The sequence below is a fragment of the Solanum dulcamara genome, chromosome 7 (genome assembly GCF_947179165.1).
Source record: "Solanum dulcamara chromosome 7, daSolDulc1.2, whole genome shotgun sequence".
NCBI lineage: Eukaryota > Viridiplantae > Streptophyta > Magnoliopsida > Solanales > Solanaceae > Solanum > Solanum dulcamara.
Window position 1 is genome coordinate 50,160,145 of NC_077243.1, and position 21,900 is coordinate 50,182,044.

At 35.3% G+C, this 21,900-nt stretch overlaps 1 protein-coding gene across 1 annotated transcript in view; it reads left to right on the plus strand.

Annotated features, from left to right (window-relative positions):
• LOC129894741 (uncharacterized) overlaps positions 1-21,900 on the plus strand; it is a 41,567-nt gene that overhangs the window by 1,696 nt on the left and 17,971 nt on the right. The window contains exon 2 of the mRNA XM_055970395.1: positions 18,825-19,012. Coding sequence (XP_055826370.1) covers positions 18,825-19,012 — 188 coding nt within the window. The remainder of the gene's footprint in view (positions 1-18,824; positions 19,013-21,900) is intronic.

Genomic DNA, 21,900 nt, shown 5'->3' on the forward strand with positions numbered 1-21,900 from the left:
ACGACCTATCATAGCTTCTATGAGCCATTCTATCATTGTAGAGTTGACCTTGAGGAATTTCTTGAACGAGGCCTCAAAAATCATCATACGGAAACTTTCTACAGGTCGTCTACTGGAGAATGGACCGTAATAGTGAGTCATAGGACCTTCTTTTAAGGTTGGTCCCAACTAACCATAACTAATCCCTCCACGACTCATTTCTATGGGTCATGTAAACTTCCACAACTCGTAGAGACAGTCCTGAACTTGGGTCCAGTTCAAGATTTGGGAATTTTTCTCCTAGGTTCCAACCTTTCGACTTATGGGGTTCTACAATATCTCCCCCTTGGAAACATTCATCCTCAAATGAGATTAACTTATCATAGAAAGAACACGGAAAGGGGACTAGCAACCCAACTTGAACATGACGACATCTTATAATGCATGAAACATGAAACTTTAACTTAACACAAAATCATAATTTTTAAAATCAACTTTTTCATGAACACGCATGCATATGAATGACATAGGAGGAACTGAATACGTAAGAGTTCAATTAGCTTAAATAGGAACAACTTACTACTTTAGGCTTGAGTAAAGAGAAAGACGTATGGGTATCGTTTTATCATATCCACCTCCGCCTCCCAAGTAGCACTTTCTACTTGTTGATTCCTCCGTAACACTTTGATGGGCACAACTTTTTTGTTTCTTAACTTCTTAACTTGCCGGTCTAAGATTTCCACTAGAACTTCTTCATAAGTCAAATTTTCCTCAACACTTACATCTTTCAAGGGAAAAATAAAGTTTGGATCACCCACAAACCTCCTCAACATAGACACATAAAATACCGAGTGAACTATAACTAACTCGAATGACAAATCTAACTCATAAGCCACTTTGCCAACACATCTCAATACCTTGTAAGGTCCAACATATCTAGAATTCAATTTCCCTTTCTTGCAAAAATGCATTACACCCTTCAAGGGTGAAACCTTCAAATAGACCCAATCATCCACTTCAAATTCAAGCTTTCTTTTCCAAACATGGGAATAGGACTTTTGACGACTTTGAGCTGCCTTCAACCTCTCCCTTATGAGTCTTACCTTCTCCATAGCATCGATAACAAAATCTGGACCTATCAAGGCCATCTCACCTATTTTAAACCATCCCACCGGGGATCTCCATCTTCTCTCATACAATGCTTCAAAATGAGTCATTTGGATGCTAGAGTTTATAGCTATTATTATAGGCAAACCCAATAAATGGAAAATGTTCATCCCAACTTCTTTTAAAATCAATAATACATGCCCTTAATATATCCTCTAAAGTTTGGATCGTTCTTTCGGCTTGACCATCGGTTTGAGGATAAAAAGTGGTACTGAACTTAACCTTTGTACCGAGACCCTTTTGAAATGACTTCCAAAAATATGAAGTGAATTGTGTACCTCGATCTGATATAATGGATGAAGACATACCTTAAAGTCTCACCAACTCACATACATACAACTTAGTTTAATCTTCGGTGCCATAGAAATTCTTAACTGGTAGAAAATGAGATGACTTGGTCATCCGATCTACAACAACCCAAATGAAATCATGTTGTTTCTTAGTATGAGGTAAACCCATTATGAAATCCATATTCACATTTTCCCACTTCCAAGTAGAAATCTCAATATCTTGGGATAGACCTCTTGGTCTTTGATACTCAACTTTGACCTATTAGTAATTTGGACACGTAGCTACAAACTACACTATGTCCCTCTTCATACCATTCCACCAATACATTTCTCTCAAGGAACGATACATGTTGGTGGAACCTGGATGAATCAAATATTGGGAACTATGGGCTTCATTCAATATCAAATCTCTCAACCCATCAACATTGGGTACACACAACCGACCTTGGTAACGTAGCACACTATCTCCCCCTTGAGAGAAAGCCTCAATAGCTTTTTCAGCCATCAACTTCTTTAACTCGACCAATATTGGATCTTGGTCTTTCTTGGCCTTGAAATCTGCTACAACAGATGATTCCGAACCATTATGAACAAGAACACCTTCATCATTAGAATCAACCAAACGTACACCTAAACGTCCCAACCTATGAACATCTTTAATCAATTCTTCCTTATCTTCTTCAATATGTGCCACACTACTCATGGACAACCTACTTAGTACATTGGCAACAACATTTTTCTTTCCTGAATGATACAACACACTCATATCATATTCTTTAAAAAATTCAAGCCATCTCCTTTTTCCGAAGGTTCAAATCTTTTTGATTAAAGATATAGTGTAAACTCTTATGTTCGGTGAACACATCCACATGAACACCATAAATATAGTATCTCCAAATCTTCAAGGCAAACACAACCGTTGCTACTTCAAGATCATAGGTTGGATAGTTTCATTCAAGCAACTTAAGTTGCCTAGAAGTATAGGCTATTACCTTACCAATACGCTTTAAGATCCTATACCACTCCTCACCACTATATTCAATCAAACTCCAGACCTAATCAAGAAGCACCCAATGCACCACACATTCACCCACATTCCATCAACACCACATTCAAGCCTAGTTCCATAACCATTCTAATACACTCACTTGAAACCCTTAACAAAATGTCATCCATAGCCTACTACAGTACTCACATATCGACAACCATGCATTCAAGCCTACCATTCTAACTACTTTATGGCTCCCTTGAAGTCAACATCTCTTAAGAATTTTCAAATCTACCTTAGATTCTCTACATCCATATTTGCATTAAACTCCTACCAAAAGGCACACCAATATATTCTTACTTATGTATTGCACACAACAGGATCCATCTAGCTCTTCCTCTATTTCTATAGCCTTAAATAGGGTGAGCATGCCACAATTTATCATGATATGGAACAACCACTCTCTTTATCTATCATGACCCATCTACCATCATTTATATTATAACACACAACCAACCTTGATAACTAAGTACTCCATCTCCGCCTTGTGGGAATAATCAAATCTTATAGCAAGGTAAGGAGTAACAAAAGATAATGTAGCACCCGGATCTAACAATGCATAGATATAAAAGTCAAATACTTTCAACATACCAGTCATAACATCAAGCGAATCCTCTAACTCCTAACAAGTCTGAAGGGTATAAAATCTCTCTTGGCTTTGACTGCCACCCGAAGTAGTAGCACTTTGATCTGGATAATCTATAGTTGGGTATGAGCCTGAGCCTGGGGTATAGTACCTCTCCTACACTCTCTTGTATGATGACCTAGCTTTCCATACTTATAGCAAACATCTAATCCCGTTAAGCACTCTCCTTTATGGTATTTCCCATACTTAGAATAGTGTGGAATAGTAGATCCACTAAAACCACCACCGGGTTTGGATTGAGAAGTCCTCCTTCACATTGAGCCCTCTTAAAATCCCTCTCTTTCCTAGAAGCTGTCGGACAGTCCCTCTCCTTATGTCCACTTTTTCCACAACTATAACAACTTTTTGTACCGGCCAAGCACTTCCATAGATAATTCTTACTGCACCAGTAGCATGAGGAGTAGGAGTTTTCCTTTCCATCACTCTTTCTTGTATTCTAGATGGATGTTTCCCCTTTAAATATCTTTTGATGATTAATGTCATTTGATCTCTTAACATCCCTTTTTCTCAACCTTTTCCTTCCTTTAATATTCATACTCATAGGAGTTACTTTTTGTTGATTTAATTGAGAGGTCAGAGCTCGAGCTAATAACATGAGAACATATCGGAGCTCCACATTAGAGATTTAGCGCTTATGGATGGGTCAATTGAAATAGAAGGGATACCATCTTGACTAACCTCCTGGTTGCTTTCTTCTTGATGAGGCATACTCTGAAATGCGTAGGACATGAGTTAGAAGGAATTCCTATAGAGTTCAACTCTATTACAAGATAGGATTATAAAAGAAGTGGGACTTTTCCTTAAATATTTTGTACCCTCCTATTCATGGATGTGATGCACTTTACACGAATGAATAAGACTCTACTTAACGCGGCATGTTAAACACCCTAGTACTCTTCTAAATCTTGTGCTCTGATACTAAGTTTGTCACGGCCCGACCTAAAGCCTAGTCGTAACACGGCGATTGGGATATAAGAGACTGCAACCATAAGCCATCTTAGCATACATCGCATTATAAGATAAAGAACAATATAAAGATGAGAGGAAGTAATCATTAAGTGGGGAATGGGATTAAGGGAAATTAAGTCTATAAATATCTAATCCGGACAACACTAATGAATATCATTTAAATATTCATCTAATTTAATCTTTGATAGGGGTTTAGGACAAGCTCCAAGCTTACCCTAACAATAGAAGAAAGTGAAGACAATAGTAATCATGAATAAAAATCTTGTCCTCGGTAGAATGAGGACTCACTAACTTCTTTGAAATCTGAAGAAATATCTAGCCACGAATAAGATGATCGTGAGTGTCTTTTGTCCCTACATTATGAGATAATGTAGACAAATATGCGTTAGTAAATTTGAATGTACTAAGTATATGAGATATGCATGAACAAGTAAAAGAATATAATCAATATGCCATAAGATGCATGACCAATCATAATGAATATGAGTAAAGTTCAAAAGCAATTTATAACATATGGAACTCATGGTCAATGCATATCATAAGAAATCCAACTTTTAACTCATATCTTTAACTTGAACTTGTGTGGGATAGGACCTTTAATCGACAATTAAGAACATGCGAGCTATTACATGGAATTTTATGACTCCTGCATCTAGACAGGCCGATGAATCTTGCATTAAAATAGGGGAGGCTACCTTGCTAGGGCATACTCTAAAGGTAATTCAACTCAACTCAACTAGGCTATATGGATCCACTAGTTAGGCCATGAAAGCAACCTATATGGGTAACGTATTTTAGGACTTTAGGTTGCCACTAGAATTCCTTTAGATAACCAACTACGTTATCCGACCGAACCTACCTAGAAATCCTCTTGGTGCTTAGTCAATATTCCAACAAAAAATTATGAAAATATAATCATAACATAGTAGGAAAAGTTAGTAACTGCCTATCAATTCATCTTTAAAACATAATAGGAATAGCTCATCTACTCAGTGATTCATAAAAAATAATAACTTCGGTGAGAATTGTCCTTATCACCATCTTTAAATTATTTTTTGATGTTAAATCTGATCATCATCATAACTTTAACTTAGGATCATAAATCTCAACTTTAACTCATATAAAACTTTCATTGAAAGTCATTTAACTCATTATCAACTCATAAACTCATCTTGAATTCATAATTATAGCTTGAAAATACAGCTTTATGCATGGACATTTATAAATCAACTTGAAATCATGCAATTCATATGAGAACATACATATAAACATCATTGTTAACATTTAAAAATAAAATCAAATTACCCCAATGCAATTCATCAAACTAGGGTTCATAATCAGATGTAAATAAAATGAAAACTTGAGAAATCTTTGGGGCTTCATGGGTGAAAAGAGCCCATGAATGAATCCCCACATACCTTGCTTGAATTCACTAAGGATTGAAGAGGAACCTTGAAAAAATCTGAAAACCCTAGCTTTAGCTTGAAGGAGAAATCTTGAGAGATTTTGTTCTTGCCTTAGGAATTTTGAGAGAATGAATAGAATATGAGGGGAATTTCAAGAATAGAATATTTATAGACTTTGAATTTGGCCATAAAAGTGTCTAGGTTAATTGAACCAAACTTTGAAAAAAACACAATTGCCCTTTATTTAATCTCAAATTTCATACCTACAAATGAGTTCTTACGGGTCGTTGAAGTGTTGACAAATCGTCTAAATGACTCGTCCTGCAGGTCTGAGAAAAATATCAAAAATCAAGTCTCTGAAGTTTGGGAATGGGTATGGCTCATCTTCTTGTCTACGGGTTGTCTTGGTTGCTCGTTCTGCAGGTCTCAAAAACCTGCAAAATACAAGTCTCTGACGGATGGTTCTTACGACCCATCATAGCTTCTACGAGACATCCTGTCAAGTCATAAACTTAACCTTGAGGAATTCCTTGAATAAGGACTCAGAAGTCATCCTACGACTTCCATCAGTTTGGACTATTAGATAGTCGGATTCTAAGGGAATTTTTAAGTTTGGTATATTTTTAACTTTTTCCTTTATTTGTTTTACCAATTTAATATCTTCTGCATTAAAATATTTTTTTCTTTACTTTCTTTCTTAGCTTATAAAGGTCCAGCTATTTTTCCTAAGTTTTGAATAAAATTTCGTGCATAGTTTATAAGGCCTAAGAATTTCTATTGATCTTTTGTATTATCTAATTTGTCTGACATATTTAATACCTTTTTAATTATATGTGGCTGTAACATTATTTTTCCATCTCCTAATGTTACTCCTAGGAAATTAATGTGTGTCTTGCATAGTTTCATTTTTTTTTACTAATTATAATTTTATATTTTATAAATAGCCTAAAAATAGTTTGTAGGTGTCCTAGATGTTCTTGGATATCTTTACTAAATACTAGAATGTCATCTATGTAGACTAATACAAAGTTCTTATAGTCTCCAAACATATCGTCCATCTCTCTTTGAAATATGGGCGGTGCTGTCTTTAAACCAAAAGGCATGGTGAGCCATTCAAAATGTCTTTCAGGACAAGTGAACGTTGTCCACTGTATGCTTTCTGGGTGTAATTTTTCTTGCCAATATCCAGATTTACAATCAAATTTATTGAATAGTTTTTTACCTTGTATTCTATTTATTAGTTCATTTTTGTCTGTTATTTATATGCATCTGTTCTAGTATTATCATTTAATCTTTTGTAATTTATTACCATCCTAGCTTTTTCTCTTACTTACTCACTATGGTTTCTTACCATGAATGCAGCAGATCTATGTTTAGATGTAGATCATCTTATTACTTCTAATTTTAATAGTTCTTTGCGTTATTTACTTAATTTCTCTGTGTTTTTATTATTGGCTTCTATAGCGGCTATTTTTATAGTATATTCTGGATTTATTATGTCTAGTTTACACATGATTTTATTACAACCCCAATGTATTAAGGGTTTTTGACCAATTATCTCCATTTCGTCTAATATCGCTATTATGTTGTCTAAATCCTTAAGATTTTTTTATTGTTCCTATGGTATTTCTTTCTTTCTGAAAATTATAGAATTCAGTTTCTATATTTATGAGAGTGTAATCCTTTTCTCTATCTTCTAAGTATGATTATTCTAAATAATCATCATATTCTTCATATAGGTTTTGTGAAGAACAACTACCTTTATCACCACATTCTTCACAACATGGCGTTGTACTCTCTTTGGGAATTGTATGTCTTTAATTTGAGATCTTCCTTTTGTAGGAGGGTTTATAGTTTGTACTAGATCTATTTTGATATCTAAATCTTTTGCCAGTATTTTATACATATTGTATGTAGTCTTGTAAAATTCATTACATCTATATAATGATTATAAAGGTTATATGTTCTGTCCATTTGTATTGTTGATATAGGTTCTTTAAATATTTTTAATACTTTTATTGGCAATAACTTTGTATTTATAAGACAACTTGTGCATTCTGTATCTACAAGTGCTAATGTTTCTATTTCTATGTCTTTAATTCTTAACTCTAGCTAATACTTTTATGGTTCCAAACGCTTTGTCTTCATTACATATGAGGCTAGCATTATTTTTTTCAATATCCATGATTTCCGTTTCTATGTTGTCTAGATGTATCGTTCCTTGTGTACAAGTTTCATCTAAGTCTACTTTTTGTTTTCCTTTTTTTTAGGGTAATTAGTCTTTGTTCGAACTCATTTAATCGTGTCTCTAGAATTATTAGTCTTAAATTAGTAGCTGAGTATTTTACTGGCGTTTGTTCTTGCTGTTTACTTACTTTTATTTCTAGTTTAGCTTTTATGCATGTGATGCATGCTTTCATATAACATTTCTAACATTTAGCTCTATTTGTTTTACTAGGATACCATTTACATACGCTACATTGATTACTATCTATTCTTTTATGTCTTTCAAAATTATGACTACATTCTTGCCCTATATTCATGATAGTACTTAATTGTAAATCTTCTAAATTTAGCATTCATCTTTCTAATCTTATTTCATTTATTAGATTATCTTCTTCAAAGTCTGACGATTCTGATTGAGTCTTTTAATCTATTTCAATACTCATAATAGAGTATATACTTTCTGTATCTGATATGTATTCGTCCATGTTTAACAAGGTTTCTTGTAAGTCTTCTACTAACTGAGAGTTTCTAGTCTTACTATTGTTTCTTTTGGTATATTTGCTAAATGTTCTATACTTCCACAAGTATAGCATTCTACTTATTTTTATAGATTCTATCATTTCTATATTTTCTAACATGTCTATCTTTATTTAAATAAGGCTTTTTGGCTGATAATCTTCTTAAGTAGTATTTTTTTACGTCTGTATGGCTTCTGATTATACGAAGATCGTCTTTTGTATTTCTTCTACTTACGTGGTTCTTTATAATAGCTTTGAGTCATATATATTATTGCCTTACAGAAATTCATTTTATTTTTTTTAGGTTGTTTCTGTATTTGCATATTAGTACATTTTTCTTGTAGTATTTCCATTACATGTTGTATTTTTTGTCCTATTGATCATAGAGTTGTAGGATTTTGTTCTATGCCTTCTCGTTTATACCATCTTTCTTCTATTTCTCTTTCTAAGGCTTTGTGAAATAACTTTTTACCTAGTTCTTCGTCAAAGGTGTTACCACTAACAGTGCAGTAATAAAAATAGTCTCTAAGAAAGTCTTTTATATGCATCCAATTTGTAATACTTAATTGTTCTAATTTTATAACAATATTTCTTTGTAAAGCTACTAATCCACTATTTGGGTCTTCACCTGTTAACAACACATGTATTTTATTAGCAAAATTATATGGGTTTGGTCCTAGGTCTACTAAGCTTTGAAATTCTTGGGGATAAGATTGTTTATAGGCTTTCCATACTACTTTACATGATTCTCCTAAAAAGGTTTCTAAATATTTATACATTGTTTCTCCTTCTTTTTCAGGGTAGCTCTTTATAAAGTCTGCTACTACTATTCCTTTCCATATATCTATAACAGTATTCCACATTTGTGGATCATGAGTAGCTATATTAAGTATTTTACCCTTATTTCCTCCTTCTTGTAATCTAATAGGTTCTTCTATTGGCATTCTTCTTTCTATTGGTTTAATGTTTTCTTTTATTTTTGTGGTCGGTGTAGACCAGGCTTTTCTTGGTAGATTGCCAGTACTATGACCAATAGTTGGAGCTTAATGGTTGTTTGGAAAGGGCTAGCACTATGAAAACTAGTTGTTTCATTCATTAAGTCTTTATGACTAATTTGTGATATTATGTCATCTTCTTCCTGGTCTGAATTTTCATTTAAACACTCTGTTTCTTCTATCCTGTATGCTAAATTATCATCTCTTTCTTTACATAGTCTAAAATGTTCAATTGTTTTCATTATATCCATTTTATCCCTTTTGTAACCTTTACATTTAAAAACACTATAATTATTTTGTTTGTATAATATTTTTGCTTCTTCAATAGCATTATCTACTTCATAGCCTTCTTGTATTAATTCTATGTTCATAAATTCTTCTTGTTCTGTGGCTATTGTCCTTTTTGTGTCTGTGTCATCTACTTTATTTTGACTAGTATAATTATAGTCTGTAAACCTTATTGAGGTTTCTCCCTTGGAACTAGTATACATTAGATGGTTTTCTGGCGCAAACACCTTAGGTTTTCTTAGTTTATCTAGGTTCCATTCTAAACCTGCATATTCTTTTGAATTAATTTTAATTGGTTTTATTAATTTTATACCTTTGTTACCCATTACTTCTACACCATCATTTACTTGAAGCTTAAATTTTGTATTTCTACTTAGTGTCATTTTTCCTATAAAGCCCATAAACATCAACAAATTATTTCCATTATTTATTTCTTCATATCCTTTAGTTTGTATTCCGATCTTAATATGTTTGCCAAATTCTTTTAAGTTTATTCAAAAATCTGAGCTAATATAAAATATTCCTTCGTTATTTGTCATATCTACCTCGGTTAATTTGATTATGGATTTCTTTAAGTCTGACCATCTATCATCATATAATACTATTAAGACTTTAGATCCTAAATTTTTTCTAGTTAGTCCTTTTATTCCTATGACTATTAGTCTCATGTGCATTAACATTAATTTAGGATTTCTAATTATTTTCAAGAAAGTAGGGTTAACTAAGTTTAAAGTTGAAAAGTTTCTCCTATGACAGACATTTCCTCTTCTCTATAATGTCTATATAAGTGATTGTCTTTAGAGAAACATCTAACATTGTATAATGTCTTAGGGTTTAATAGTTTTAGTTGATTTTGTTGAAATATCTATAAATCTTTGTCTACACCTATTATTTCATTTAATTCTTGATTTTATTCTTCACTAGGGTGTCTTCGGGATAAAATTTTAGATCTAAAATTATTACCAATTCTGTTATTTGAATAGCTTACTCTTTGTCTGTCTCTTTGACTATTTTCTTCGGCTGTCCTTCTTGGTCTATGTGAAAGAAAGTCCATGGTTGTAATTTTTTAACTAATTGTTGTTTTTCTTTTTGTGCGGTTATTTCTATCCTTTTTAATTGACTAATTAGCTTGTCTATTTTTGTATTGTTAGGTACTTGCAGTTCAGGTTGTTTTTCTTTGATTAATTTATCGATTTTGATATTTAGCTCGGGCTAAGCTTCCCTTTCTTGCCGAATATCATTACCCCTTCATGGGTGACACCTTCAAGAACACCCAATCATTAATCTAAAACTCTAAAGGTCGATGTCGATTATCTGCATATGATTTCTGTCGATTTTGGGCTACTAATAATCTCTCCTGAATGAGCTTCACTTTATTCACAGCTTGCTGAATCATGTCTGGGCCTATTAGTTTAGTCTCACCAATACCAAACCAACCAATAGGTGACCTACACTTCCTGCCATACAAAGCCTTGTACGGTGCCATCTGGATACTAGAATGGTAGCTATTATTTTTAAAAAAACTCAATAAGTGACAAATGATTATCCCAGCTACCTCTGAAGTCAATAATATTGGCTCGTAACATATCTTCTAGTGTCTGAATAGTACGTTCAGCCTGTCCATCAGTATGAGGGTGAAATGTTGTACTAAGATTACCTGTGTTCCTAATCCCTTCTAGAATAACCTCCAGAAGTTAGTTGTAAATTGAGCTCTTCTATCTGAGATAATAGATGTGGGAATCCCGTGGAGTCTTAATATCTCTTTGATATATAACCTCGCATAGTCCTCAGCTGAATATGTAGTCCTGACTGGAAGAAAATAGGCTGATTTTGTCAGCCTATCTATAATAATCCATATGGAATCATACTTCCATGGAGTGCGAGGAGAGCCTGTAATGAAGTATCTATTAATTGCTTCCCATTTTCAAGTTAGGATTTCCATCTCCTGTAATAGTCCGCAAGACTTCTAATGCTCAATCTTAATATGTTGGCAATTTGGACACTGGGCTACGAACTCTGCTATGTCCTTCTTCATGCCATCCCACCAGTATAAACATCTAAGGTCATGCTACATCTCTTTTGACCCTAGATGAACAAAATATCGGGCATAGTGTGCCTCTCCCATAACCTATTATCGTAGCCCTACAATCTCAGTTACACAAAGTCTGCCCCTATATCTTAGCACTCCATCAGGTGTGATCTCGAATGGGGTCTTTTCCTTTTGAAGGGTTGCATCCCTATACTATGCTAGAACAGGGTCCTCGTACTTGAGTCGCTTGACCTCTTCCATGATAGAGGATTCAACAACTCCTCGAATAGAAACTCGACCATCATTAGAATCAACCAAATGGACTCCAAGGTTAGCTAACTGGTACACCTCACAGACTATCTTCTTCCGTTCTGACATCTGCCAAGCTACCCATAGATTTATGGCTGAGTACATCTGCTACAACATTCACTTTTCCTAGGTGGTATAAAATATCAATATCATAATCTTTTAGCAACTCTAGCCACCTTCTCTGCTGCAAATTTAAGTCCTTCTGCTTACAGATGTATTGGAGACTTTTGTGATCCGTGTAGATATCAATATGCACACTATATAGATAATGCCTCCATATTTTCAAAGCATGAATTACTGCTGCTAACTCCAGATCATAAGTAGGATAATTTCTTTCGTGCTTTCTGAGTTGCCGGGAGGTATAGGCTATGACCCTGCCATATTGCATCAATACACAACCTAGCCCAACACCGGAAGCATCATAATAAATGACATAGCCATCTGGTTCCTCAGGAAGATTTAGGATTGGGGTTGTAGTCAACTTATCTTTCAGCAACTGAAAGCTTTGTTCACAAGCATCGGTCCACTGGAACTTAGCTACCTTTTGAGTTAGCCTTGTTAAAGGCACTAAAATCGAAGCAAACTTCTCTACGAATCTCCTGTAATATCCTGCTAGCCCAGAAAACTATGTACCTCAGTAGACGTCATAGGTCTAGGCCAAATCTTTACAACCTCAATTTTTTGTGTATCTTCTCGAATACCATTAGCTCCAATAATATGCCGCAAAAATGCTACTGAAGTCAACCAGAATTCACATTTAGAGAACTTAGCATACAACTTCTAGTGATGGAGCACCCCAAGTATTGTCCTCAAATGATCCGCATGCTCCTCTTTAGATTGTGAGTATACCAGAATATCATCAATAAAAACAATCATAAACAGGTCTAGGAATGGCTTAAATACTCGGTTCATTAGATCCATAAACACTGCTGGAGCATTGGTCAGCCCAAAAGACATCACCCTAAACTCATAATGCCCGTATCGGGTCCTGAATGCAGTCTTTGGGATATATGCTTCTTTCACCTATATCTGATGATAGCCTGACCGCAGGTCTATATTTGATAAACACTTAGCACCCTGCAACTGGTCAAATAAATCATCAATCCTGGATAGGAAATATCTATTCTTTATTGTTACCTTGTTCAACTACCTATAATCAATACACATTCACAGCGACCCATCTTTCTTTCTTAAATAATACCGGTGCTACCTAAGGTGATGTGCTGGGCCTAATGAAGCCTTTTTCTAACAAGTCTCTCAGTTTCTCTTTCAACTCCTTCAGCTCTGCGGGTGCCATTCTGTAAGGGGAATAGATATAGACTGACTCTATCTCCCACTCAGGAGGAAGACTTGGAAGTTCATCTAGAAATTTAATAACTATTGGGACTGACTGAAGAGTCGGTACTTCTTCTTCCAAGTTAGGTACACGAACTAGATGGTAAATATACCCCTTCTTCACCATCTTCCTTGCCTTGAGGTATGAAATAAACTTACCCCTCAGTGATGCCGTATTCCCTAGCTATTCTATAATTGGTTCTCCTAGAAACTGAAATCGAACTGCTTTTTCTCTACAATCAATAGTAGCATAATAAGAAGCTAACTAATCCATTCCCACAATAATATCAAATTCTGTCATATCTAACTCTATCAAATCTGCCTTGGTGTGGCGACCATATATAATCACCAAAAATCTCTATATACTTGCTTAGCTATAACAGAATCCTCTACCGGTGTAGCTACCTTAAATAGTTCTATCAACTTAGGTTTTATTCCAATTCTATTAGCAACAAAGGAAGATATATATGATAAGGTGGATCCTGGATCTATCAATACATATACGTCCCGAGAAAAGATCAATACTATACCTATAACCACATTTGGTGATGCCTCTTGATCCTGTCTATTGGTCAAAACATATATGGGGTTCGAGGGACCGTTAGAACTGGAAGCTCCACCATGACCTCTACCATGGCCTGCTGATGTATAAATACCCTGCCCCATAGGGCATATAGCCACCGAAGGAGAAGAACTAGCAACTGACCTAGTAGGCTGAGTTGCATCCCCTAGACTACCCCCGAATGGACACTCCCTCATCATATGGCCTTGAGGACCATACGTAAAGCAAGAACCTGTGGAATAACGACATTTTCCAAAATAGGACCTACCATAATAAGGACACCGAGGAAAAGATGGCCTCGACTGGCATAAACCCCTGCTCGTTTGTGAACCTAAAACCCTAGAGCTCTGACCGGCTTCTGAATATCCTGTGCTATCCAATCTCCTTCCTGTGAACTATAGGGGTGCACTCTGGGATGGCTGAGAAGGATATCTACTATACTACTAAGGCTGCCTGCCTTGAAATTCACCAGAATAACTAGCCGATCTAGCTCTCTTACGCTGGCCTTTGTCATGATCTCTATCGGGCTAACACCTCCTATGCCGACCCTCTACCCCTACGCATATACGTGTACCCAAGCAAAATCCATACTTGGATGAGAAGCATAGCCATATATCTACCAATCAACTAACGATCCCGCCCTATCACATAATAATACACTCTATTAGCCATATCAGCTACAATAGTGGGCGCATGTCTCGCCAACAAATCAAACTCAAGGCTATAATCTTGAACACTCCTGCTATTCATCCTCAAATGTAAGAACCTATCAACTCGGGCTCGTTTCATCTCTAGAGGTAGAAAGTGGCCAAGGAAGGCCTCCCCAAACTCATCCCATACCGCTAGAGAAGCACCCTCGCCCCTAGATAACTCCCAAGATTCATATCAATTAATGGATACATCACGCAATCGATATGAAGTCAACTTAACAAACTCAGTCTTAGAAGCCCTAATTATCCTCAATGTATGCTGAATCTGTCGGATAAACTTCTATGGGTCATCTGCAGGCCTCGACCCATAAAATTCTAGGGGGCTACAAGTCAAGAAGTCATGAACCCTTAAACTATCATGTCTATCAGCTTAATCAACTCCTAGACCATGCTGACAAGTCTGCCCTGCCATTAACCTGGTCAATAACTAAATTGTGTCTCTCATCGCTCTATCCTCCGCCCCTGGCTGGAGAGCTGGAGGCTCAGACGTTGGAGCTGGCAGTGGATCCGCATCTTGATCTATAGTTGTCGCTGCTCTTAGCTCCTCTGGAGGTGGTGTAGCAGAGCTCACTGACTAAAGTATAATCTCGGGCATGGACTGGGCATAAGACTTAGTGACTCTTTGAGTATGACTAGTCTCTCCTGCTGCTGATTTGCTCTTTTGGGCAGCTGTCACTTTCTTTGGAGGCATAGTTGTAGACAAAATTAATATGTTAGTGAGGGATTTTCCTAATAACATAGCTCTATCACACAATCTAGAGTAAGAAAGGAAGACAACATCCTAAATGACTTATAACTTCCTGTTTATAGATGTGGTGTACAATACACCAATAAACAAGACTCCATTAGACACGGTTTGTAGACACTCCAGGACGAACTACTCTGATACTACTTTTGTCACGACCCAACCCCGTAGGCCATGACTGGGGCCCGATCTGTACACCCACATACATACCTATTAGAGGTAGTCAAGCTGAACCACGAATAATATGATAACTTACATAAGAACTCCAATGGTTCATGATATTTTTATATAATAATTCCCTGTCATTTATCTCTTGAGGAGTCACTACTATCATATCATGAAAGGACGCGCAAGCCGACAAGGCTGCCATTACATGTCAATATCCATAGCATATCGTATAGACTCAGCTAAACAAACTTATACACAACCCACACATATGTTTACAAACCTCTAAGAGTATCAACAATATCATATGGCGGGACAAAGGCCCCGCTGTACCCTTGAATAAACAAATATATACATCAAAAGGATTGGTACCAAAAATGTAGGCTCCGTAACAATGGAGCACTCCAAACTAGCTGAGTGGAAATTCTAAGCTGGCGAATTCCCGAAATGAGTATCTGTATCTACGGGCATAAAATGCAGCCCCCCGAAGAAAGGGGGTTAGTACGGAATATGTACTGAGTATATAAAGCATAAAATACCATAAAGGAGATCACATCTGAAATAAAGATTCATGAGACAAGTATGATAATCAATAAATCACTGTACATACATCTTATGAAATGAAGTCATGCATATCATTATCATATAATGTACCCGGCCCATTATGGGACTCGCAATTATAATTATATTATTATATTGTCATATGTGTATATATATACCGTACCCATCCCTCTAGAAAGGGATTTGGTGAATAGAGTAGTGTACACTTTACCGTACCTAACCCATTATGGGACTTGGTGTCATAACCATAACATCATTTCATCATATACCATACCCGACCTTCTAGTAAGGAACTCGGTGAATAATGTAGTAAAATTGTGCACGACAACATATCCGGCTCAAGACTCGGTGAATAATACAATAACAATATGCACAAATAGAATATCATGAGCAATCATGTACAATTAGATCATCATCTGAGACTCAATAGAATGAGTGGAATAACTAACACTTGAATGCCCAAAGTATAAAATTTATTGGCTAAGGCAGTATAGTTCATGACAGGTCCGCATTGTGGACCTGGCCATGAGGAATAAACCAAGCAAAATTAAGAATTTAAGCAAGGCAGTATGGTCTGCGACAAGTCTGCGTCACAGACTTTTGACATGTAGAGACCAAATTGAAACTTGAACTTAATCTGCGAGGCAGTGTGGTCCGCGACAGGTCCGTTCGCGGACTTGGGACAAGTATTGATCAAACCTGAAGCTTGAATATAATTTGCTAGACAGTGTGGTCCGCGATAACTATTGTAAGATAAGGACGCTAATTATGATAAAGTTTGTAAAAATAGGGACTTTTATACACTAGCAACTATCCAATATATAGAGTATTTGAGGGGCAATAGCTCAATCACATTAGGAACTCTAACATCAAGAACTAAATAAGGATCATGAATTACATTCAGAATTTATGAATAGAATTACCCCAAACTCATATCATTCATTACTTAAATCTAAGGCATTCCAAAAAGAAAGAAGAAATAGATTTACATGCCTTGAACTCTATCTAAATGTCCAACGTCTACTTCTCGAGCTCGTGGGTCTAAAATTAAGATAACATAGGCCATAGTTATATATCCACATCACTTATTAACTAAATCCAAGTATAAATGAAACTTAACAAAATTCGGGCAGCTTTTTCCCTACAACGTAATAATTCTCAAAATTCCAATTTAGCCAAACACCAATTAAAATATCAACAACAACAATACCAATAATTTCACATCAATATAGAATTAAATTCATCCTTATGTTACTTCCAAAATAGCCCAATATACATTTGGATGTTAATGCTTGTATTCACCCCTTTATTTCCATATACCCATAGTATAACAACAACAACTACAGCCAATCCTCCAATATTTCAGCCCACAAAATAGTTCGTAATAACCACGAAACAGTCTCCAAAATATCATTGCAAAACAGCCACAAATATTATACCAAACCGCTCCAAAATATATATAATATCTTCATATACTTTATTTTTCTAAATTCAAGAACAACAACTCATCAATAACATCAACAATTATTATACATCATAACTCAACTAATTCCATCCATTTAATTCACCCAAAATAGCCACTTAATCCATAAATCTCAAACAAAATGACAAAAGACTTTATAACGCTATTTTCTCCATTCTAATCCATTTAATCCACCCTTATTTATGCTTTCCTAGTCTCTTTGTATCAAGAGGAGTCCTCTTCTTTAGGTGCATAGTTTTTAGGATCCGTTTGCTTGTATCGAGGATGAGTTGGTCGACCTTAGTAGGATGACCGACTTATGAATCACCATAGGACTGGAGGTTAGGTTTATGTCCCCCTCCTTGTATTTTTCCATTTTTTATCTATAATAAATCTTGGGGGTGCTACTCAATAAATAAATAAATAAAATAAAAAATCCATTAAAAACTCTAAATAAACTTGTGCACAATGAAAAAGGGACTTTAATATTACCTTAAGTATGTAGCAACCACATTAACACTCTCTTTATTAGTTGATTTTTAGCTCAAATTGAAGGCAACATGACGTACAACACTTTTCTCTTCATGAGCTTCGGGATTCGGGGCTCAGATTTTGGTCGAAATTGATGTTTCTCTCTAGGATTCTCCCCTCTCTCTCTAGAAATTTCTGGTATTCTTGGTCTGAAAATGAGGAAGGGAGGCTGAAAATATCCCTTAAAGGGTGTGGGTATTGGGCCTGACCCGAGTTGGAGTTGGGTTGGGCCGAATCCATTGTTCAGCTCGACCCTTTTGCCTTAAAACATCCATATATCCTTATACCAATGTCTTCTCCCAACCCACGACCTATGGTTGGAAATATATTTCAATTATATACAACTTTCATTTTTAAAATTATCCCAAATTCTCAAATTCTAAATGGTTTATGGCCTTCCAAAGTCAGCCTACCCGAAAATGTGACTTTAAGAAAAAAATATTTGATGGCTGCCATTTTGCTTTGGCTCAAGGGTCTTTCTTAATTTGCCTTTAACTTCACATATATTATCCATATAACTTGTCATTTACAACCGAATCGTGTCGTTTTAAAATTCAAAGTTAAAAGTCCTTGAATTTATGTCCGGTAGCTCATTAATAGTCCAATATGCAAAAATACGGAATATAACAGTTGTACTTAAAACACTGGTTTATATAACTGTTCTTTTAACCAATAAAGGTTCTTTTTAAGTTTAGATCTAAATTTTCATTCTTCGTGTATCTAATTTTGTCTTAATCGAATTCTCTTTATGTATTCTAATGGCATGAATATTATCCTAATGGAACAGAATGAAGTATTTCTTTGTAACATCTTATCCTAATATTAGAGCAACTAACTTGTCTTTCTAGATATTCTAACTATCCATATAAATATCCTATGTAAGAGTTGCAGCAGCAGCAGGTAGCAGCAATAGTAGTGGTGGTAGCAGCTGTAGTGGTGGTAGCAGCAGTAGTGCGAGTGGCAACAGCAGTAGTGTGAGTGGCAATAGTAGTGGGAGTGGCAGTCGTAGGGGCAGTGGCAGTGGTAGCAGTCGTAGTGGTAGCAGGAGCAGGAGCAGCAGCAACAACAGGAGTAGTAGGAGGATTTGTAGTAGGAGTAGTAGGAGGAGTAGGAGTAGTTGTCACAACCCAAGCCTAGAGCCTAGACTTGACATGGCGAATGAGGAACTCAAAAGTACCTCAAACAAACCTCTTAGCATTCTTTTAGCCTTTCATTGGTAATGATGATAAATAAACAAGCGGAAATCATAATAGTAAATCTTCAACTTACATATGTCCAACAATACCTCTAACTATTAGATTTAACTTGGCTAAGACAAGTCCCTAGCTCACCCTCAATCATAATAGAAGAAATGCCATAGTAAAATATCTTAACATATCATAAGCTAGAAAGATAAAGGAGTATTGTTCCCGGAACATGAGAACTCACAAAAAGTAATCTTCAACGAAATCTCATCTAGCCATGTGGAGGAGAACGAGGAGGAACACTGATTCCTACACAGTGATATCATGTAGGCAAAAGAGTATGCGTTAGTACTTTCAATGTACTAAGTATGTAAGGATGCATGAACATTGAGGAAATACTAAAACATTTATGTAATATGTAATGTATGCATAATAAATCATATAGATATCCTTTAAAACATTTATTTTGTGGGAAGATGACCATAACCGACATTTAAGACCATGCGAGCTATTACATGGAATCCAACATGACCCCCTACGTTAGCCGGGGAGACTACTTGTGTAACATCCCCTAAAAATGTTGTATACGATGTTTCAATTTTCGCCTAAACATGATACAGCCTCTGTATTTTGGGCATAACCTTTCATAGGAATATCCAAATTACGTGATTCAAATTTCGGAGTAACCACAAGATCATTACCTACAACTTTTATGTAGACCATATTTTAATATTTGGAGGTTAAGTAGGTCAAATAAATTACTTTTTGTAAGGTAGGATGCTGTGACGGAAATGAGTGTTTATAGAAGAAAAATCATATCTCACTGTAGGTTTATCCAAATTAGTTGATTCTTGAACTATATGAAACTAGACTTCCATATCTACAATTCTTATGAAGACACCAAATCCTAATAAGGAATTTATCTTATTCAAACGCAGCTCCCAAAAGGAGTATTCTGTCAAAAATAACTCATTTCACCTACCATAGAAAGATCTAGATACATTTGACATCACTCATAACATAAATTGTCCTCCATTTAACATCATCCATGACATCAATATATTCCACTAAATTTTCAGATTTTTTTTATAATTATTTTATTTATTGTTAGGTCTCTCTTTCCCACCTATAAATACCCACCTTATTTCCTCATTTTATTCATCAAGCTTTCTCAAGCAAATCTTCTCTCTATACATTTCTTTACATATTCTCAAATATAGTTTTAGTTCTTAGTAGTAAAGAAATACTATTCCGGTGATTCATATACTCCGAGTAGTACACAAAACGTTCCGGCAAGGAGAGAAGCTAGGACTCAAGAGTGTTCATTAAGTCTTTCGATACCAACTAAAGCTTCGGTTTCCAGGTATGTAAGGCTTCAATGAGAGTATTCCTTCCACTCTCATGCCTAAATTATTTTGATTATATGATAAATTAAATTTATTTTTTTTAAGCTTTACTCTTAAGTTATGTAGATGTTTATCCATGAGTTCTTCCATCCATATAGTCCAAAAACTATTTCAATTAAGTCTCTTGATTTTAAGTAATATTTTTTTATGGTAAATTCTTATTTTTACTTAATAATATGAATCATGGTTAAACTAATGATTATTGCTCTATTTTGATGCAACATAATTTCATATATATGAATTGATGGTTTACAAGTAATTCCTCTATTTATCTATTTAAAGACTCTTGAAATTCATGGTGGGTTGTTTAAAGCATGATTTTTAATTAATGGATTTCAAAGTATTTATGAATATTTATTTACATACATATTTGCAAGTTGAAGTGATTTGAACCCACCTAGTTTTACTATGTTTTTAATAAAGTTTAACTTGAAAGCTTTGACTCCAAATAAATATTTATGAAAGCAATATCTATGATCAAAAAGGGAGTCTTATGAAATGAAAGAATGATGAAATGATATTAATGATGGATTCTTTATGCAATAAGGACAATTCTTGCATATTTGAATTATCAAATGTTTTAATGAGCTATTCTACCGAATATGATGTTTGAATTCTCAAGTTATATGCTATGAATATTTTGAAGTATTAAACTATTCCGTGGGATTGACTTAGCACCGAATGAGGCATTGAGGTGGGATTCGATAAGGGAATCCTAGTAGCAACCCCTTGTCTCATTAACTATGTGCCAACATAGGAGCCCTTGTAGGTTTAGGCTAATGGATCCATAGATAGCCCTTAAAGTTAAAGTTAAAAAAATGAATGAAGTTGATGGAGTTCTACCTGGCAAGTAGTCTCCCTGGCCAACGTAGGGGGTTATGTTGGATTCCATGTAATAGCTCGCATGGTATTAAATGACGCTTATGGTTATTTTCCCACAAAATGAATGTTTTAAAGGATATCCATATGATTTATTATGCATGTATTACATTATGTTCCATATTGCATAAATGTTATAATATTTCCTCAATGTTCATGCATCCTTACATACTTAGTACATTCAAAGTACTAACGCATACTCTTTTGCCTACATGATATCACCATGTAGGGATCAGTGTTCCTCCTCGTTCTCCTCTACGTGGCTAGTTGATATTCCATTGAAGACTACTTTTGGTGAGTTCCCATGTTCCGGGAACAATACTCCTTTATCTTTCTAGCTTATGATATGTTAAGATATTTTATTATGGCATTTCTTCTATTATGATTGAGGGTGAGCTAGGAACTTGTCTTAGCCCCATTAAATCTAATAGTTAGAGGTATTGTTGGACATATGTAAGTTGAAGATTTATTATTATGATTTCCGCTTGTT